General features: G+C 39.6%; 2 protein-coding genes and 1 non-coding gene across 3 annotated transcripts in view; 1 reads left to right on the top strand and 2 right to left on the bottom strand.

Annotated features, from left to right (window-relative positions):
- Nucleotides 1–17,632, bottom strand: part of EFCAB3 (EF-hand calcium binding domain 3) — a 146,244-nt gene that overhangs the window by 25,055 nt on the left and 103,557 nt on the right. The window contains exons 36-37 of the mRNA XM_043904952.1: nucleotides 15,702–15,749; nucleotides 5,389–5,479 (exon numbers count right to left, since the gene is read on the bottom strand). Coding sequence (XP_043760887.1) covers nucleotides 5,389–5,479; nucleotides 15,702–15,749 — 139 coding nt within the window. The remainder of the gene's footprint in view (nucleotides 1–5,388; nucleotides 5,480–15,701; nucleotides 15,750–17,632) is intronic.
- On the top strand, nucleotides 2,090–2,161 carry TRNAW-CCA. Its single transcript has one exon. It is a non-coding gene; the product is annotated as a tRNA-Trp (tRNA).
- LOC122695265 (beta-citrylglutamate synthase B) lies at nucleotides 10,465–12,371 on the bottom strand. Its single transcript, XM_043904951.1, has one exon. The coding sequence runs from the start codon at nucleotides 12,318–12,320 to the stop codon at nucleotides 11,160–11,162; it is 1,161 nt and encodes a 386-aa protein (XP_043760886.1). The 5' UTR covers nucleotides 12,321–12,371; the 3' UTR covers nucleotides 10,465–11,159.

Raw genomic sequence — 17,632 nt, 5'->3', positions numbered from 1 at the left:
TATATTTTATTTAAAATACATCTGGTTTAAAAATTTTTTTTTGTATTTTTTAAAAATATATTTTTAATTGGAGGATAATTGCTTTACAACATTATGTTAGTCTCTGCTGAACAACTATGTGAATCTACCATAAGTATACATATATCCCCTCCCAACATTTAGTTTTGATACTAGTAGAATTAAAGGTTTTAAGAAATACGTAATCTCTTCATTTTTGTGCTTTTACAATAATAAATTTAAAAAGTAAAACTAGAAGAAATACAAACATGGAAGTTAGATTAAAAAATGATGGTTTATGAATTTAGTATCCTATACAGTATCTAGTATATTCATCAGATCATTTTCAAAGAGGGACCTGGGAAAAAAGAAGTTGATAAGGTCTCAAAATGCACCAATCTCAAACATTTCTGACATGGAATTTGATCTAATTAGTATTATTTTCTCAGCTTTTGCTAACATTGATTTCTTCTGGTGTTTGCTTTTTATTACTGACTTGATACCTTTACTCAGGTTATTTTATATTCATTGTTTATAATTCTAAATATAAATAGATTATTTTCACATGATATAAATGATGCAGTAGATGGAGAAATATGAAGATCTCAAGAAGCAAGAGGAAAGTAGAAGGCCAGGCAATGCAAGTCTTATTATGCTCCATCACTCAGTTGTGTCTGACTCTTTGTGACCCCATGGATTGGGGGCCACCAGGCTCCTCTGTCCTTGAAATTTTCCAGGCAAGAACACTGGAGTAGGTTGTCAGGCCCTCCTTAACGGAATCATCTCATGTCTTTATTTAATTCAGTTCAGTTCAGTTTCTCAGTCATGCCCGACTCTTAGCAACCCCATGAACCGCAGCACGCCAGGCCTCCCTGTCCATCACCAACTCCTGGAGTTTACCCAAACTCATGTCCATTGAGTCAGTGATGCCATCCAACCATCTCATCCTCTGTTGTCCCCTTCTCCTTCTGCCTTCAATCTTTCCCAACATCAGGGTCTTTTCAAATGAGTCAGCTCTTCACATCAGTGGCCAAAATATTGGAGTTTCAGCTTCAACATCAATCCTTACAATGAACATCCAGGACTGATCTCCTTTAGGATGGACTGGTTGGATCTCCTTGCAGTCCAAGGGACTCTCAAGAGTCTTCTCCAACACCACAGTTCAAAAGCATTAATTCTTCAGCACTCAGCTTTCTTTATAGTCCAACTCTCACATCCATACATGACCACTGGAAAAACCATAGCTTTGACTAGATGGACCTTTGTTGATAAAGTAATGTCTCTGCTTTTTAATATGCTATCTAGGTTGGTCATAACTTTCCTTCCAAGGAGTAAGCATCTTTTAATTTCATGGCTGCAGTCACCATCTGCAGTGATTTTGGAGCCTAAAAAAATAAAGTCAGCCACTGTTTCCACTGTTTCCCCCTCTGTTTGCCATGAAGTGATGGGACCAGATGCCATGATCTTAGTTTTCTGAATGTTGAGCTTTAAGCCAACTTTTTCACTCTCCTCTTTTACCTTCAGCAAGAGGCTCTTTAGTTCCTCTTCACTTTCTGCTATAAGGGTGGTGTCATCTGCATATCTGAGGTTATTGATATTTCTCCCAGCAATCTTGATTCCAGCTTGTGCTTCTTCCAGCCCAGTGTTTCTCATGATGTACTCTGCATATAAGTGAAATAAGCAGGGTGACAATATACCACCTTGATGTACTCCTTTTCCTATTTGTAACCAGTCTGTTGTTCCATGTCCAGTTCTAACTGTTGCTTCCTGACCTGCATATAGGTTTCTCAAGCGGCAGGTCGGGTGGTCTCGTATTCCCATCTCTTTCAGAATATTCCACAGTTTATTGTGATCCACACAGTCAAGAGGGCTTCCCTCATAGCTCAGTTGGTAAATCATCTGCCTGCAATATAGGAGACCCGGGTTCGATTCCTGGATCAGGAAGATCCTCTGGAGAAGGAAATGGCAACCCATTCCAGTATTCTTGCCTGAAGAATCCCATGGACAGAGGAGCCTGGCAGGCTACAGTCCATGGGACCGCAAGAGTTGGACACAACTTAGCATCTAAACCACCACCACCAGATTTTGGGCTTCCCTGGTGGCTCAGAGGTTAAAGCGTCTGCCTCCAATGCAGGAGACCCAGGTTCAATCCCTGGGTCGGGAAGATCCCCTGGAGAAGGAAATGGCAACCCACTCCAGTATTCTTACCTGGAGAATCCCATGGATGGAGGAGCCTGGTAGGCTACAATCCATGGGGTTACAAAGAGTCAGACACGACTGAGCAACTTCACTTCACTTCACACAGTCAAAGGCTTTGGCATAGTTGATAAAGCAGAAATAGATGTTTTTCTGCAACTATCTTGCTTTTTTGATGATCCAGCGGATGTTGGCAATTTGATCTCTGGTTCCTCTGCCTTTTCTAAAACAAGCTTGAACATTTGGAAGTTCACAGTTCACGTATTGCTGAAGCCTGACTTGGAAAATTTTGAGCATTACTTTTACTAGTGTGTGAGATGAGTGCAATTGTGCAGTAGTTTCAGCATTCTTTGGGATTGCCTTTCTTTGGGATTGGAATGAAAACTGACCTTTTCCAGTCCTGTGGCCACTGCTGAGTTTTCCAAATTTGCTGGCATATTGAGTGCAGCACTTTCACAGCATCATCTTTCAGGATTTGAAAGAGCTCTACTGGAATTCCATCACCTCCACTAGCTTTGTTTGTAGTGATACTTCGTAAGGCCCACTTGACTTCACATTCCAGGATGTCTGGCTCTAGGTGAGTGATCACACCATTGTGATTATCTGGGTCGTGAAGATCTTTTTTGTACAGTTCTTCTGTGTATTCTTGCCACCTCTTCTTAATATCTTCTGCTTCTGTTAGGTCCATACCATTTCTGTCCTTTATCGATCCCATCTTTCATGAAATGTTTCCTTGGTATCTCTAATTTTCTTGACGAGATCTCTAGTCCTTCCTATTCTGTTGTTTTCCTCTATTTCTTTGCATTGATCACTGAGGAAAGCTTTCTTATATCTCCTTGCTATTCTTCGGAACTCTGCATTCAAATGGGAATATCTTTCCTTTTCTCCTTTGCTTTTTACTTCTCTTCTTTTCACAGCTATTTGTAAGTCCTCCTCAGACAGCCATTTTGATTTTTTGCATTTTTTTTTTCTTGGGGATGGTCTTGATTCCTGTCTCCTGTACAATGTCATGAACCTCTGTCCATAGTTCATCAGGCACTCTGTCTATCAGATCTAGTCCCTTAAATCTATTTCTCACTTCCACTGCATAGTCATAAGGGATTTGATTTAGGTCATACCTCAATGCTCTAGTGGTTTTCCCTACTTTCTTCAAGTTCAGTCTGAATTTGGCAATAAGTTCATGATCTGAGTCAACTCCCGGTCTTGTTTTTGCTGACTGTATAGAGCTTCTCCATCTTTGGCTGCAAAGAATATAATCAATCTGATTTCGGTGTTGACCATCTGGTGATGCCCATGTGTAGAGTCTTCTCTTGTGCTGTTGGGAGAGGGTGTTTGCTATGACCATTGCGTTCTCTTCGCAAAACTCTATTAGCCTTTGCCCTGCTTCATTCTGTACTCCAAGGCCAAATGATGTATAGACCATTATATCTACTACTGTGGGCAGGAATCCCTTAGAAGAAATGGAGTACCCATCAGAGTCAACAAGAGTCCGAAATGCAGTACTTGGATGCAATCTCAAAAACGACAGAATGATCTCTGTTCATTTCCAAGGCAAACCATTCATTATCATGGTAATCCAAGTCTATGCCCCGACCAGTAACACTGAAGAAGCTGAAGTTGAATAGTTCTATGAAGTCTTTATTAGTTACATTAAAAAAAAAAAACATACTCTTGGCAGAATTCCAAACCTTATCTTGGATCAAAGATGAGAAATGGGTTTTTTTTTTACTCAAAAAATTATTTTATTTTACAGTGTTTCAAAGGTTCAAAAAACTTTAGATTTGGAATGAACCCAGTATAGCTTCTCATCTCATGTAGGAATTCCCTCTACATGTGATATTATCTAATCTTTGCTTGACTACTTTCAGTTACAAGGAAGTCACCACTTCAAAAGGCAGTTTGTAATGAAGGGTAAAGGAACAATGAGATCAAGGAATCTGGCTGCTCTAAGGTCCTGGGGGCTTCCCTGGTGGTTCAGCTGGTAAAGAACCTGACTGCCAGTGCAGGAGATTCAAGAGACTCGGGTTCAATCCCTGGGTTGGGAAGATAACCTGGAGAAGGAAATGGCAACCTACTCCAGTATTCTTGCCTGGAGAATTCCATGGACAGCCAGACTACAGTTCATGGAGTCACAAAGAGTTGTTCGCAAATGAGCGTGTGTGTGTGTGTGTGCATGTGTGCATGCATACACACACACAAGGTTGTCTTACCCGTGTCCCAATAAAGAAAGTTAGTAATACATTCCTGTAGCAAAGGCACGGTTAAGGACATTAGGAGAAATACTCTAAAAGTGACAAGGAAAATGGATAACTGTGAGAGAGGAGAGAGGCTTCTCGACTTATGATCTGATAAAATTTGCACCGGGCTTTTACTTTCAGTCATTAGTGGTTACTGTTTATTGGAATTTGTAGTTATCAGATTGAGAAAAAGCTATTGTTAATGTCACAGGCAAACCTCCCTTCCCAATTTTATTTTTAAAATTTCACTTTATTTTTTATATTTTGAACCACTTGGCATTTGGGATCTTAGTTCCCTGATCAGAGATTGAACCCCCTTGGAGTCTTAACCAGTGGACCATCAGGGAAGTCCCCATCCCAACTTTAGCCCAAGGTTAGTCAGAGTTAATTTACCAGATTCCATTTTACTGGCCATTTTTGAGCTACATACTCATTTTCTGTATTCAGACGCTTAGGAGTTTATTATCCTCTAAATTCATTCTCCTTTAAACTGATACTTAATATGTCTTAATGTGTAACTGACAACCTCTAGCCCTCTGGAGTATTCTGTCCCGGCACACAAAAATAGCCTCTTGTTTGGGAGAACTCTCTTCTCTTTTTTTCTTTTTTGCTGAACCACACAACTTGTGGGATCTCAGTTCGCTGACCAGAGATCAAACCGGGGCCCTCAGCAGTGAGAGCACTGAGTCCTAACCACTGTACCACTAAGGGATTCTCCCTCTTTCCTTCTCTAGTCAAAAGGATATATATACACACATATATGTATGTATATATATTTCTTTTCATAAAAAATATTTATCTTCAATTCAGATGTTTTGTTTTATAATTAACTTTATCACAGAATGGATCCCTGAGGAGGTTTCTCACTTGTTTCATTATAGCCTTTATGTATCTAATATATTCACCACCTTAATAATTCTTTATCTTAATATATAGATCATCTTAATTCATAACTTACCTCCTACTTTGGAAGCTGGGTACTTTTGTTAAAGGATTCAGTTTAAATTTTGCTTTAGTTTCAGAAACTGCCATGTGGCCAGTAACTCTGTCTGGAATTCAGAAGATACCATTAAGGATCAAATCACAGATTAATTTCTTTATATACTTGTACAACTTTCCCAGCTCAGGACCTGGAGTTTGAAGTCCTGGGCCTCAAAGAATGATAATATGTGCAAATGCAAGTTAGAGATATGTGCATGTTGGGAGTTGGAAGGCCATGTGGACAGGCCTCTTTAGTATCCCAAAATCTCTAAGCAAAATTTCTTGCCATTGCTCCTCCTTCATAGTGAAGTGAAGGTCGTTCAGTCGTGTCCGACTCTTTGTGGCCCCATGGACTATACAGTCCATGGAATTCTCTAGGCCAGAATACTGGAGTGGGTAGCCATTCCCTTCTCCAGGGGATCTTCCCAACCCAGGGATTGAACCCAGGTCTTCCACATGGCAGATGGATTCTTTACCAGCTGAGCCACAAGGGAAGCCCAAGAATACTGGAGTGGGTAGCCTATCCCTTCTCCAGTGGATCTTCCTGACCCAGGAATCAAACCGGGGTCTCCTGTATTGCAGATGGATTCTTTACCATCTGTGCTATTAGGGAAGCCCCCTGAAAATATTAGTATTATTCTGATCCTATATAAAAATGAGTGGTAAAGCATCCTGGAAATATTTAGAAAAAATTATTTAAAGACAAATTTTATTTTTCATCTCAAGATGTTATAGTATTTGCAATTTGTTAATTGTTTGTGTTTTGGATAGCTACCTGGTAGTAAGTAGCTTTTCCCAGAGGTTCCTTTTGGTCCAGCCCTGCCCAATCAGTTCTTATGAACCCACTGGTCTTTATTAAAAGTAAGAACAGGTGTGGGATATAATACTGTTTTGCTACCCTAGACCCTCCTGAATGGACTCTCAACCACTATGGCCTTCCTAGTCCTTCCTCTCTACTTCTGCATAGCTTAAAAATCAGGACCTGTGGACCAGAAGCTGGGCTGGTAGGGTTTCCCCCTTTTATTGTTGATCTTTTTCTCTTTTTAATATAGAGTCCTGACTTAGCAATAGTAGACTATCATATATTATTAAACCATGAAGAAAAAGTCTCTAATGTTTGGTTAGAGTTCAATTTTCTGAAGTTTTTATCTCATTATCTGGAAAACTGTTGTTTCTAAATAACTCAACTACATGTGCTCAAAAATCTAGAAACCTACCACAGAGCTGGGAACTCTGGAGAGGCTTGACAATTTAGGCAGTTGAAAGGTGCTGTGAAATCATCCTCATGGCTCAAAATAGCCATTACTTTAAAAAACTACCTTCAATCTCTCACTGAGATGATGACTTTAAAAAAAAGGACTCCTCATAGATTCCTATAAAATTTGGATATTTACCTACTTCTAAGTGGTGCTACTTATAACTTCTGGGCTTCAATCAGATCAAGAATCCAATAAAGGGTTTGTTCCATCACACAACTGTGACCTCATTCACTTCTCAGGCTCAGGCTCAGGTGAGAATGACCCACAAGCTCCTTCCAGCTTTAGAGTAACTGTGATTTCAATTCAATGTGGTTCATTCAGCACCCATAGGGTATGTGTGGATATATAACAGAGTCAGAATATTTTGACACTGGTGGGATTTCAGGGAAAGGGGAGTTGTTGTTGTTGTTGTTTTTAATTCTGTATTAACATATTTTCACACTAAACACTGGTGAATTGAAAGTTGTTCAAGTAAAAAATTTTAACCAATTGCTTTGGTTGAATTCTGATTAAGAACCAATTCATTAATTGTTTATATCCAGAAAGAAGGACAAAATCAAACTCTCATAGATTTGTAGTCTATGGTATTATTGAAAAGAGTGATTTTAAAAGAGCAATTAAAGAAAGTATTATAATTGTTTTAACTTCAGTATTCAAGATCCGACAGGTCTTGGCATTTAAATAATCTAAGCAGAGAAGTTGGAAGTTTCCCTAGTTTTCACAATGGCTAAGCACAGATACCTCTGGCAAAGGCTTAGCTTGAGCCCCTCAAGTTGTTTCAGGCTTCACTTGTTGGCTGCAATTCTAGAGATTTTCTTTTCCTGCTCTGGGGGAGTCATTTATTATGTGCATAATTTGACTTTTCCCTAGTCTTTTCAAACTTGGTACATTGCCTTTCATTCTGGTTAGGCATACAGAGGGAAAGAAAGACAAGGTTCAATTTATAAATTAAACAAATATTTAACTAGAGCCTACTATATTAGGGGCTACAAAGATTTAAAATGAAGATAATGACCACCATTGTACTTTCTGTTTCTATGAATTTGACTACTCTAGAAATCTCATAAGTGGAATCATACAGTATTTGTGACTGGCTTATTTCACTTAGCATAATATCCTCAAGGTACATCTGTGTTGTACAATGTATCAGAACTTCCTTCCTTTTAAGGATGAATAATATTTCATTATGGGGCTTCCCAGGCAGTGCTAGTGGAAAAGAAACCACCTCCAGTGCAGGAGACGTAAGAGACTCAGATTTGATCCTTTGGCTGGGAAGATCCCCTGGAGGAGGACATGGCAACCCACTCCAGTATTCCTGCCTGGAGAATCTCATGGACAGAGGAGCCTGGCGGGCTACAGTCCATAGGGTTGCAAAGAGTTGGACATGACTGAAGAGACTTAGCATGCATGCATACTTCCATTATATATATCACACTTTTAATTTATCTGTTGATGGACATTTGGGTTGCTTCCATCTTTCAGTTGTCATAAATAATGTTCTTGTGACACTCTGGTGTTCACATCTCTCTTCAAGACCCTGCTTTCATCACTATAACACTCTTACCTCCCCAACCTCTACTTCCTGCTCTGGATTACTGCAACAACCTCCTAACTGGTCTCCCTGCTTCTGCTCTTGCTGCATCCACCCCTGCCAAGTTTGTTCTACACACAGGAACCAGGACGATCTTTTAAAAACTAAGTCAGATCATGTGATGTCTCTGTTCAAGTTCTCAGTTTCCTGTGTTACTCAGGGTATTAACAAAAATGGAACCTTTACAATAGCCTTCAGGGCTACTGCCCACACCTGTATCACCCCTTTCCCCCAACAAGGGACATCTCACTGCACAATCCTGGAACTGTACAGTGCATAGCCTATGTGGCTGAATGTGGTGGTCCCATTCCCTTCGAGACCTCATCTCCTCCTACATTCCCTTGCTCACTCTGTTCCAGCCACAATGGCCTCTTTGCTCTTTCTCAGGTATTCCGAGCATGCTGTTGCATGAGCATTTTTGCATTTGCTCTTCCTTCTGCATGGGTGCTCTTGCTCCAGATTTCTGCCCCCCAATCTCCTTAGCTTTTTGCTTAAATGCTCTTTATTAGTGAGGTCTTTCTTGATTACCTTCCTCCTTTTACAGTATCTCGTATACTCATTTTCTTTGCTTTATTTTCTCTGTAATCTCGGTCATACTATTATTTGTTTACTGTGTATATCTCTTCACTAGAAAGTAAGATCCACAAGAGCAGTGAGCTTTGTCCCAAGCACCTGGACTAATACTTGGCACATGCTAGACTCTTACTGATGTTACGTGAATGGATACACACATCCCTTCATCGCTTTAGCAGACACCTGCTAACTGCAGGTACAGAGAATAAAAAGACTTATAAAATGGGATGTCTGGGTAGGGGATTAAGATTTACAAACTACTATGTATAAAATAAATAAGGATACATTGTACAATACAGGGAATATAGCCAATACTTCATAATAACTATAAATGGAGTATAATCTATAAAATTTTGATTAACTATGTTGTGCACTTGAAACTAATATAATATTGTAAACCACCCATACCTCAAAAAACAAAAAAAGAGATGGCATGCCTATCCTAAAGTAGCTGACAGGGAAGCGGAACAGTTTCATCCAAATTCAGGTTTCTATAATCTGTGAGTGAATAGTGGTGACAGTAATCATTGAAATTAGTAGGGCGGAATACATAAGGAACTGAACCATTCTGGGGAGTAGACGTGTATTATAATTTAGTTACATCAATAGTCATCTATTTAGAACCAAATGGGATGAAGGGCTGATTTTGCTTAATTTACTGATGGGTGTATCTTCCATAGTTTAAAACTGGAGGACTGGTATGCTATTTATCTGTAGGGTTGATGGTCCTAGGACACAAGCTGGGCTCCACAGCTTGAGGCACAGTATAGATGGAAGATGCTTTGGAGTTAGGACTTATGTTTGGGGCCAGCCTATTGTTTATTATTTCTACTTACGGAGCCTGACAAGCAAACAGGCATGGATTTTGAGTACTTGTGGGTTTTGTTTTGTTTTGTTTTTTAGCAAATGTGTTTTGGGGTCAGTTCTGGAATTACAAAAGAAAGTAAACTATAATTCACATACCATAAAATTCACACTTTTGAAAGTGTACAATTTTGTGGGTTTTAGTATATTTACAAAGTTGTGCAACCATTCAGTTCAGTTCAGTTCAGTCCAGTCACTCAGTCATGTCTGAATCTTTGCAACCCCATGAATCGCAGCACGCCAGGCCTCCCTGTCCATCACCAACTCCTGGAGTTTACTCAAACTCATGTCTATTGAGTTGGTGATGTCATCCAGCCATCTCATCTTCTGTCGTCCCCTTCTCCTCCTGCCCCCGACCTCTCCCAGCATCAGGGTCTTTTCCAATGAGTCAATTCTTCGCATGAGGTGGCGAAAGTATTGGAGTTTCAGCTTTAGCATCAGTCCTTCCAATGACACCCAGGACTGATGTCCTTAGGATAGACTGGCTGGATCTCCTTGCAGTCCAAGGGACTCTCAAGAGTCTTCTCCAACACCACAGTTCAAAAGCATCAATTTTTCGGCACTCAGCTTTCTTTTTTTTTTTTTTTTCAAGTCAGTGTCTTGTTAACAAAAAAGGTAGCATTTTCTTCACTTTGGCCATTGTTAAAGATGCAGGCATAGATCAGGGAATGTTAAGACTAGCATGTATTAAAAAAAAATACAACATTAACAGAGCATATGTCTTTCAAAAAAGGCTAAAACACTAACAAATACAAGTCAATGCACATATTTTTAACTAGTGCAATTTTATCTACAATGGAGTAAATGTTATTTTGTGTGCCAGACATTGCAATACTGTTCATTTCCCTTTTATCATGCAAACATGCCAATTTTGTCATTAAAGGAAATTTTTATTGGGTCACACTCACGTTGCCCTCCCACCCATTTCAGGGTTGAAAAAAGTCGCTAAGAGAGTCCCTCAGGATTTCATAAATATGAAGATAAAGCTACTAGTTAATAGTGTATAGGCTGAATTTTCAGATTTTTAAAAAATGAAAAATTATAATTTAGGTGAATGTTTACCTCATCCATTAAAACACAATATGAAATTACACTCCTGTGAAATTTGTACCAACTGTACAAAAACAAAAGGGACCATCAGAAAAATTATGATCTTCATGGCCTGAGAGCCTAAACATTGCTGAGTAACTTAAAAGAGTCTGACATTTTTCTCTCTCACCTCTTCTGCCTCTCTATCTGTAGCATTTGTAAATAAAAGTAACATCTTAATAGCAGAGATCATGTCTATCTCCCATTTCTTCCCTCCTAACTACTCCTACTCAATTTTCTCATCTTCCTGAGCATTTTTCATGAACAGCATTGCAAGTTGGTTTAAAAAAGAAAGAAAAAAGAAAGAAAAAAAGGAAAGAAGAAAAATAAAGTTTTACAAGGGTTTTGTTGGTTAATTATTTACCGGTGGAATCACTCCACCAGGAGTTTGATTTCATTGGCTAGCAGTTGGTTCATGTTGAATAGGCCCCCTGGGAGCTTGGTGAGCAGCTCTCGCTCGGTGGTTTCAGGGTCGCTGTCAACAGAGCTGGAACTTGCGCTCATGTTGTCGACAGCAGTGTTGGCTGGGGGACCCAACTCCGGCTCACTAGTCTCACTGGCCGTGGACACCACGGAGAGCAGGGACATACGCTGGGTGAGCCGGCCAGAGGGCAGAAGGGAGGCGGCATAGTCCGCAATGATACCAGCTACATCTAGATTACAAGCCTTATCAAAGGCGATGAAACCTACATTTGCATTGGCCTCGCAGACACAGAAGGAGCCGTCATCTTTCATCAACAGGTCAATGCCGCACACATCCATTCCTAGGATATTAGACACCTGGATAGCTAGCTGCTTCCCTTGTTCACTCAATGAGCACATCATTCCAACACCACCTAGTGAGCAGTTGCTCTGCATCCTCCCATCTGTAGAACAGCGTAACATGGTGCCAACCACACGGCCTCCCACAACAATGACACGTACATCCCTTCCATGAGACTCTTTAACATACTTCTGGAACAGGTATGGAGCTTCATGGCGAATAAGATGACTTAGATCAGCCAAATGGTGCTTATCTCGAGCCAAGAAAACCGCTTTGCCTCTATGACCCCGTGTATTCTTCACTACCATTGGGAACTCCAGTACTTCTGCTTCATCAATCATTTTAGCAAAATTTTCATGACCACCATAAGAAAAAGTATCTGGCAGAGGAACACCATGACCTGCCAACTCTTGAAACGTCCAGAACTTATTAACACAGTTCAGGATGGCTTGAGGTCGGTTCATCAGCCTGCATCCCATCTTCTCCAGGTGGCGCAGAACAGTGATGTCACTGTCACTCTGCACCCAAGGGGTTGGTACTCTCACTACCACCACCTGCGGGTAGGCAGTGATTAGTTCTCCATTGATACGCAGACCCAGGTTTCCTTGTTCAACTGTTAGCACCAACTCATCCATCACCACAGCCCTAAAGTCCAGTTCCTCCTCACAACATTTGGCCTTTAACGCTCGTAAGATCTCTTTTTGGGGATAGTCTTCCCTGATTCGACGATCTGTCAAGAACCACAACTTGGCAGCCACAGAGCTACACATCTTGATCTGCTGTTCTTCCTTTCCTGGGATTACTTCGTCCTGAATATAGACTCCTCCGAATCAAACTTGGATCCGCTCGCCGGTCCCACAGCAAAGTCGACTTACTGTCTCCAGGTTGTGTGAGGGGAAAGGACAGCGTTTATTGCAGAGTATGGAGGGAGGAGATGGGGCGGCTCAATCCCAAAGACCGAATTCCGGCACTCAGCTTTCTTCACAGTCCAACTCTCACATCCATACATGACCACTGGAAAAACCATAGCTTTGACTAGATGGACCTTTGTTGGCAAAGTAATGTTTCTGCTTTTTAATATGCTATCTAGGTTGGTCATAACTTTCCTTCCAAGGAGTAAGCGTCTTTTAATTTCATGGCTGTAATCACCATCTGCAGTGATTTTGGAGCCCCCCAAAATAAAGTCTGACACTGTTTCCACTGTTTCCCCATCTATTTGCCATGAAGTGATGGGACCAGATGCCATGATCTTAGTTTTCTGAATGTTGAGCTGTAAGCCAACTTTTTCACTCTCCTCTTTCACTTTCATCAAGAGGCTTTTTAGTTCCTCTTCACTTTCAGCCATAAGGGTGGTGTCATCTGCGTATCTGAGGTTATTGATATTTCTCCCAGCAATCATGATTCCAGCTTGTGCATCTTCCAGCCCAGCATTTCTCATGATGTACTCTGCATTTCAGTTAAATAAGCAGGGTTACAATATACAGCCTTGATGTTCTCCTATTCCTATTTGGAACCAGTCTGTTGTTCCATGTCCAGTTCTAACTGTTGCTTCCTGACCTGCATACAGGCTTCTCAAGAGGCAGGTCAGGTGGTCTAGTATTCCCATCTCTTTCAGAATATTCCACAGTTTATTGTGATCCACATAGTCAAAGGCTTTGGCATAGTCAATAAAGCAGAAATAGATGTTTTTCTGGAACTCTCTTGCTTTTTTGATGATCCAGCAGATGTTGGCAATTTTATCTCTGGTTCCTCTGCCTTTTCTAAAACCAGCTTGAACATCTGGAAGTTCACAGTTCATGTATTGCTGTCGCCTGTGGCTCAGATCATGATTCCTTATTGCCAAATTCAGACTGAAATTGAAGAAAGTAGGGAAAACCACTAGACCATTCAGGTATGACCTAAATCAAATCCCTTATGACTATACAGTGGAAGTGAGAAATAGATTTAAGGGACTAGATCTGATAGACAGAGTGCCTGATGAACTATGGACGGAGGTTCTTGACATTGTACAGGAGACAGGGATCAAGACCATCCCCATGGAAAAGGAATGCAAAAAGGCAAAATGATTGTCTGAGGAGGACTTACAAATAGCTGTGAAAAGAAGAGAAGCAAAAAGCAAAGGAGAAATGGAAAGATATTCCATTTGAATGCAGAGTTCTGAAGAATAGCAAGGAGATATAAGAAAGCCTTCCTCAGTGATCAATGCAAAGAAATAGATGAAAACAACAGACTGGGAAAGACTAGAGATCTCTTCAAGAAAATTAGAGATACCAAGGGAACATTTCATGAAAGATGGGATCGATAAAGGACAGAAATGGTATGGACCTAACAGAAGCAGGAGATATTCAGAAGAGGTGGCAAGAATACACAGAACTGTACAAAAAAGATCTTCGCGACCCAGAAAATCACAATGGTGTGACCACTCACCTAGAGCCAGACATCCTGGAATGTGAAGTCAAGTGGGCCTTAGAAAGCATCACTACAAACAAAGCTAGTGGAGGTGATGGAGTTCCAGTTGAGCTGTTTCAAATCCTGAAAGATGATGCTGTGAAAGTGCTGCACTCAATATGCCAGCAAATTTGGAAAACTCAGCAGTGGCCACAGGGCTGGAAAAGGTCAGTTTTCATTCCAATCCCAAAGAAAGGCAATGCCAAAGAATGCTCAAATAACCGCATATTGCACTCATCTCACACGCTAGTAAAGTAATGCTCAAATTCTCCAAGCCAGGCTTCAGCAATACGTGAACCGTGCAACCATTACCACTATCTAATTCCAGAGCAGTTCCATCAGCCATAAAGAAACCCTGTACCCACTAACAACCACTCTCCATTCTCTCCTCCCACAGTGATTGTCTCCTGGCAACTACTAATCTGTCTTTTGACTGCATAGATTGACCTATTTTGGACATTTACCTATATATAAGTAGCATTATGAAATGTGTAGGCTTTTGAGTCTGTCTTCTTTTCTTAGTATAATGCTTTCAAAGTGCATGTATACTGTGGCATGTATCAGTACTTCATTCCTGTTTATGGCTGATTAACATTCCATTTATGCGTATGCCACATTTTGCTTATCCATTCATGATTCGATGGATATTTGGACATATGTTTTCAGTTCTCTTTGGCATATTGCTAAGAATGGAATTGCTTGGTCATATGGTTTCACATTTTGGGGGCTGCAAAACTGTTTTCCACAGTAGCTGCACCATTTTACATTCCCATCAGCAATGCATGAGGATTCCAATTTTTCCACATTCTTACCAACAGTTTTTACTGTCTTTTAAAAAATTATAATCATCCTAATGGGTGTAAAGTAGTCTCTCATGGTTTTGATTTTCATTTCTCTAAAGACTAATGATGTTGAACATATTTTTATGTGCTTACTAGTCATTTTTATATATTCTTTTGACAAATTTCTATTTATCAAAATAGAAATTTACTTTGCCCATTATTAAAATTGGGTTATTAGTCTTTTTCTGGTTGAGCTAACAAGGTTTCTTTATATGTTTTAGATATTAGACCTTTATCAGATATATCATTTACAAATATTTTCTCCTATTCTGTGGGTTGTTTTTCTCACTCTCTTGATAGTGAAGACCTGTCAACCACAAAAGTTAGTCCTGGAATTTTAAAGCTGAAAGAGAACTGATAGATCATTCATCTAATTTACTCTTTTCAATTTATAGATAAGGACACTAAAGCCCAATGAGTTGAACTAATTTCTTTAGTGTCAGAGTCAGGAATCTCTGCTTTGCATAGCTGTACTGTAAATTGCATCACATAGGTTACAATGTAATTAGAGATGAGAACAGTTCATCAGAGTTGAAACCGTTAGAAAACAATATGAAATACCTACTATCATATGAGATGCATTGTGGCATGTACTGTTGGGTTGGCCAAAAAGTCATTTGGGTTTTTCCTTAAGATGTAATGGAAAAACCCAAATGAACTTTTTGACCAACCCAATAAAACAGCAAAGGAATTCAGAAAAACAACTGGGGAAACAACGGTGTTCAGTTACCTGTCAACAAGTAGACAGAGGTAGTAATTGACAAAACAATTAAGGAAAATAACCATGGAGTAAGAAATATGTCAGAATATTAAACTTCATCATTACAATACCTTTGCCTGATACCATCAGGTTTCACTCACCTTTGGTATCATCTGTGATTTTCATCAGTTTCTGTAGAGACCCCATTCCTTTTGATTAAAGACAAGATTCAGAGTCAAAATTATACAAATTTCTGAAGTGAACAAAAAGTAGAATATGAAGATGTAATTTTATATTAATTTTTCCTTAGATGAGAGGGAAGCTGAAGAAAGTGTCAGTTGTATCTGATATACATCTAAATTAAAATTGCTTTCTTTCCTGCTTTAATGTATCAAACTCCAAAAACAAAGTTTTTTTGTAAAGCATCATAGAGTCAGCATTGAGGTCAAGGCTATTCATTTATCATCTCTTAGGATGTAAAGAAGTGAAGTAACTTTGGAAACCTGTTTTTGACTCAAGAGAAATGATCTGCTACGCATTTCATTTTCATTAGTGCTTTGGTTATGAACCCTTGAGTAAAATATACACCTTTTAATGATAGAGATATTTCTTTCTAGTGAATACTTCTGTGGAATGCGTGGGTACAAAATATGTTATAATATTAACTATAGACTCTCTTTCCCTCAGTGTACTCCATCCCATGGCCAGAAAAATAACCATTAAATACCTTAAAAGTACTGATTCAAGTCTTTTTCCTCTCAAAATGTGGGGCGGTTTGGTTTTCTTAATGTGAGGAGATTAACTCTCAGGAAAAAAAGGGCTCAGTTACTTAGGTTTGGTCTAATTTGGCTAGATAAAGTCAATAATGTACTGTTATAATACCAAGAAAAGACAGGGGCAGGTTATGGAAACATGGAAAATTCTGTGGTAACTTTAAGCTGTGAAGGTTGTACAGGGTAATGTATCATGCAGAAAGGAGTACACATAAAAAAGATATATTTTCTTTATGGGAGAGGAGATAGTAATACTAATGTGTGTGTGTGTGTGTGTGTTGGTCACTCAGTCATGTCCAACTCTGCGACCCCATGGACTGTAGACTGCGAGGCTCCTCTGTCCATGGGATTTCCCAGGCAAGAATACTGGAGTAGGTTGCCACAAAAAACATAATTTGTAGAATTAAGAAAAGCTTATCATTTCTTTCCCCTCCCCTCTCTCCTACCCCATTCTCTCATTCTTCTCAGGCTCTTCTCCCTGCCTAGACATTAGTTTGCTTAGAGACATCTTATACTATTCTTGGGTACTGCATGGAGCACCACAACTCTGACTGGGAATGTGACTTGGAAGATATCTGTTCCTGACAAGAAGCAGATTTTATTTTTCTACTCTATTTTTTTCTAAATATATAGTAAAGTTTCTCTATATTCCTAATAAGTGTGATTTAAAAAATTCTCACGTAGAACCCCACAACCCAAGCACCACTGAAGGTCAGAATGGAATTTTGAATGTTCATTATCAAATGACATAAATATTAGCAGATCTTGAAGTTGTTCATGTAGACATGTCATTTTTATGTTTGTGCCTAGGTAACTGAAATCTACCTTTATGACTTAGAAAAATAGCAATGGTGAAATAGGAATTAGCAGGAAAGATTTTTAATGTGAAAAATGTTTTTGTCTAAAAAGTAACTGTCTAGTCATCTGAAATTTGAGGGTGAAAATTAAATCATAGTAGTACATGTTCCAATGCACAAAAAAGTCAATGCAGTATTCAGAAATAAAATCTGTTTCCTCAGTACCTATATCTGTACAGAAATCTTGGGCTTCCTTGGTGGCTCAGATGGTAAAGAATCTGCCTGCAGTGCAGGAGACCTGGGTTTGATCCCTGGGTCAGGAAGATCCCCTGGAAAAGGAAATGGCTACCTACTGAGTATTCTTGCCTAGGTAATTCCATGGAGACACGAGCCTGGCAGGCTACAGTCCATGGGGTTGCAAAGTTGGACATGACTGAATGACTAACACTTTCACTTTCATACAGAAAACTTAATAAGGGGAAATTGAATATTATTTGGTGAGCTTGTGGAACAGACACTACT

The sequence above is a fragment of the Cervus elaphus genome, chromosome 5 (assembly GCF_910594005.1).
Source record: "Cervus elaphus chromosome 5, mCerEla1.1, whole genome shotgun sequence".
NCBI lineage: Eukaryota > Metazoa > Chordata > Mammalia > Artiodactyla > Cervidae > Cervus > Cervus elaphus.
Note: the sequence above shows the minus strand (reverse complement) of the source record. Positions and strands in the feature narration are given on the sequence as shown.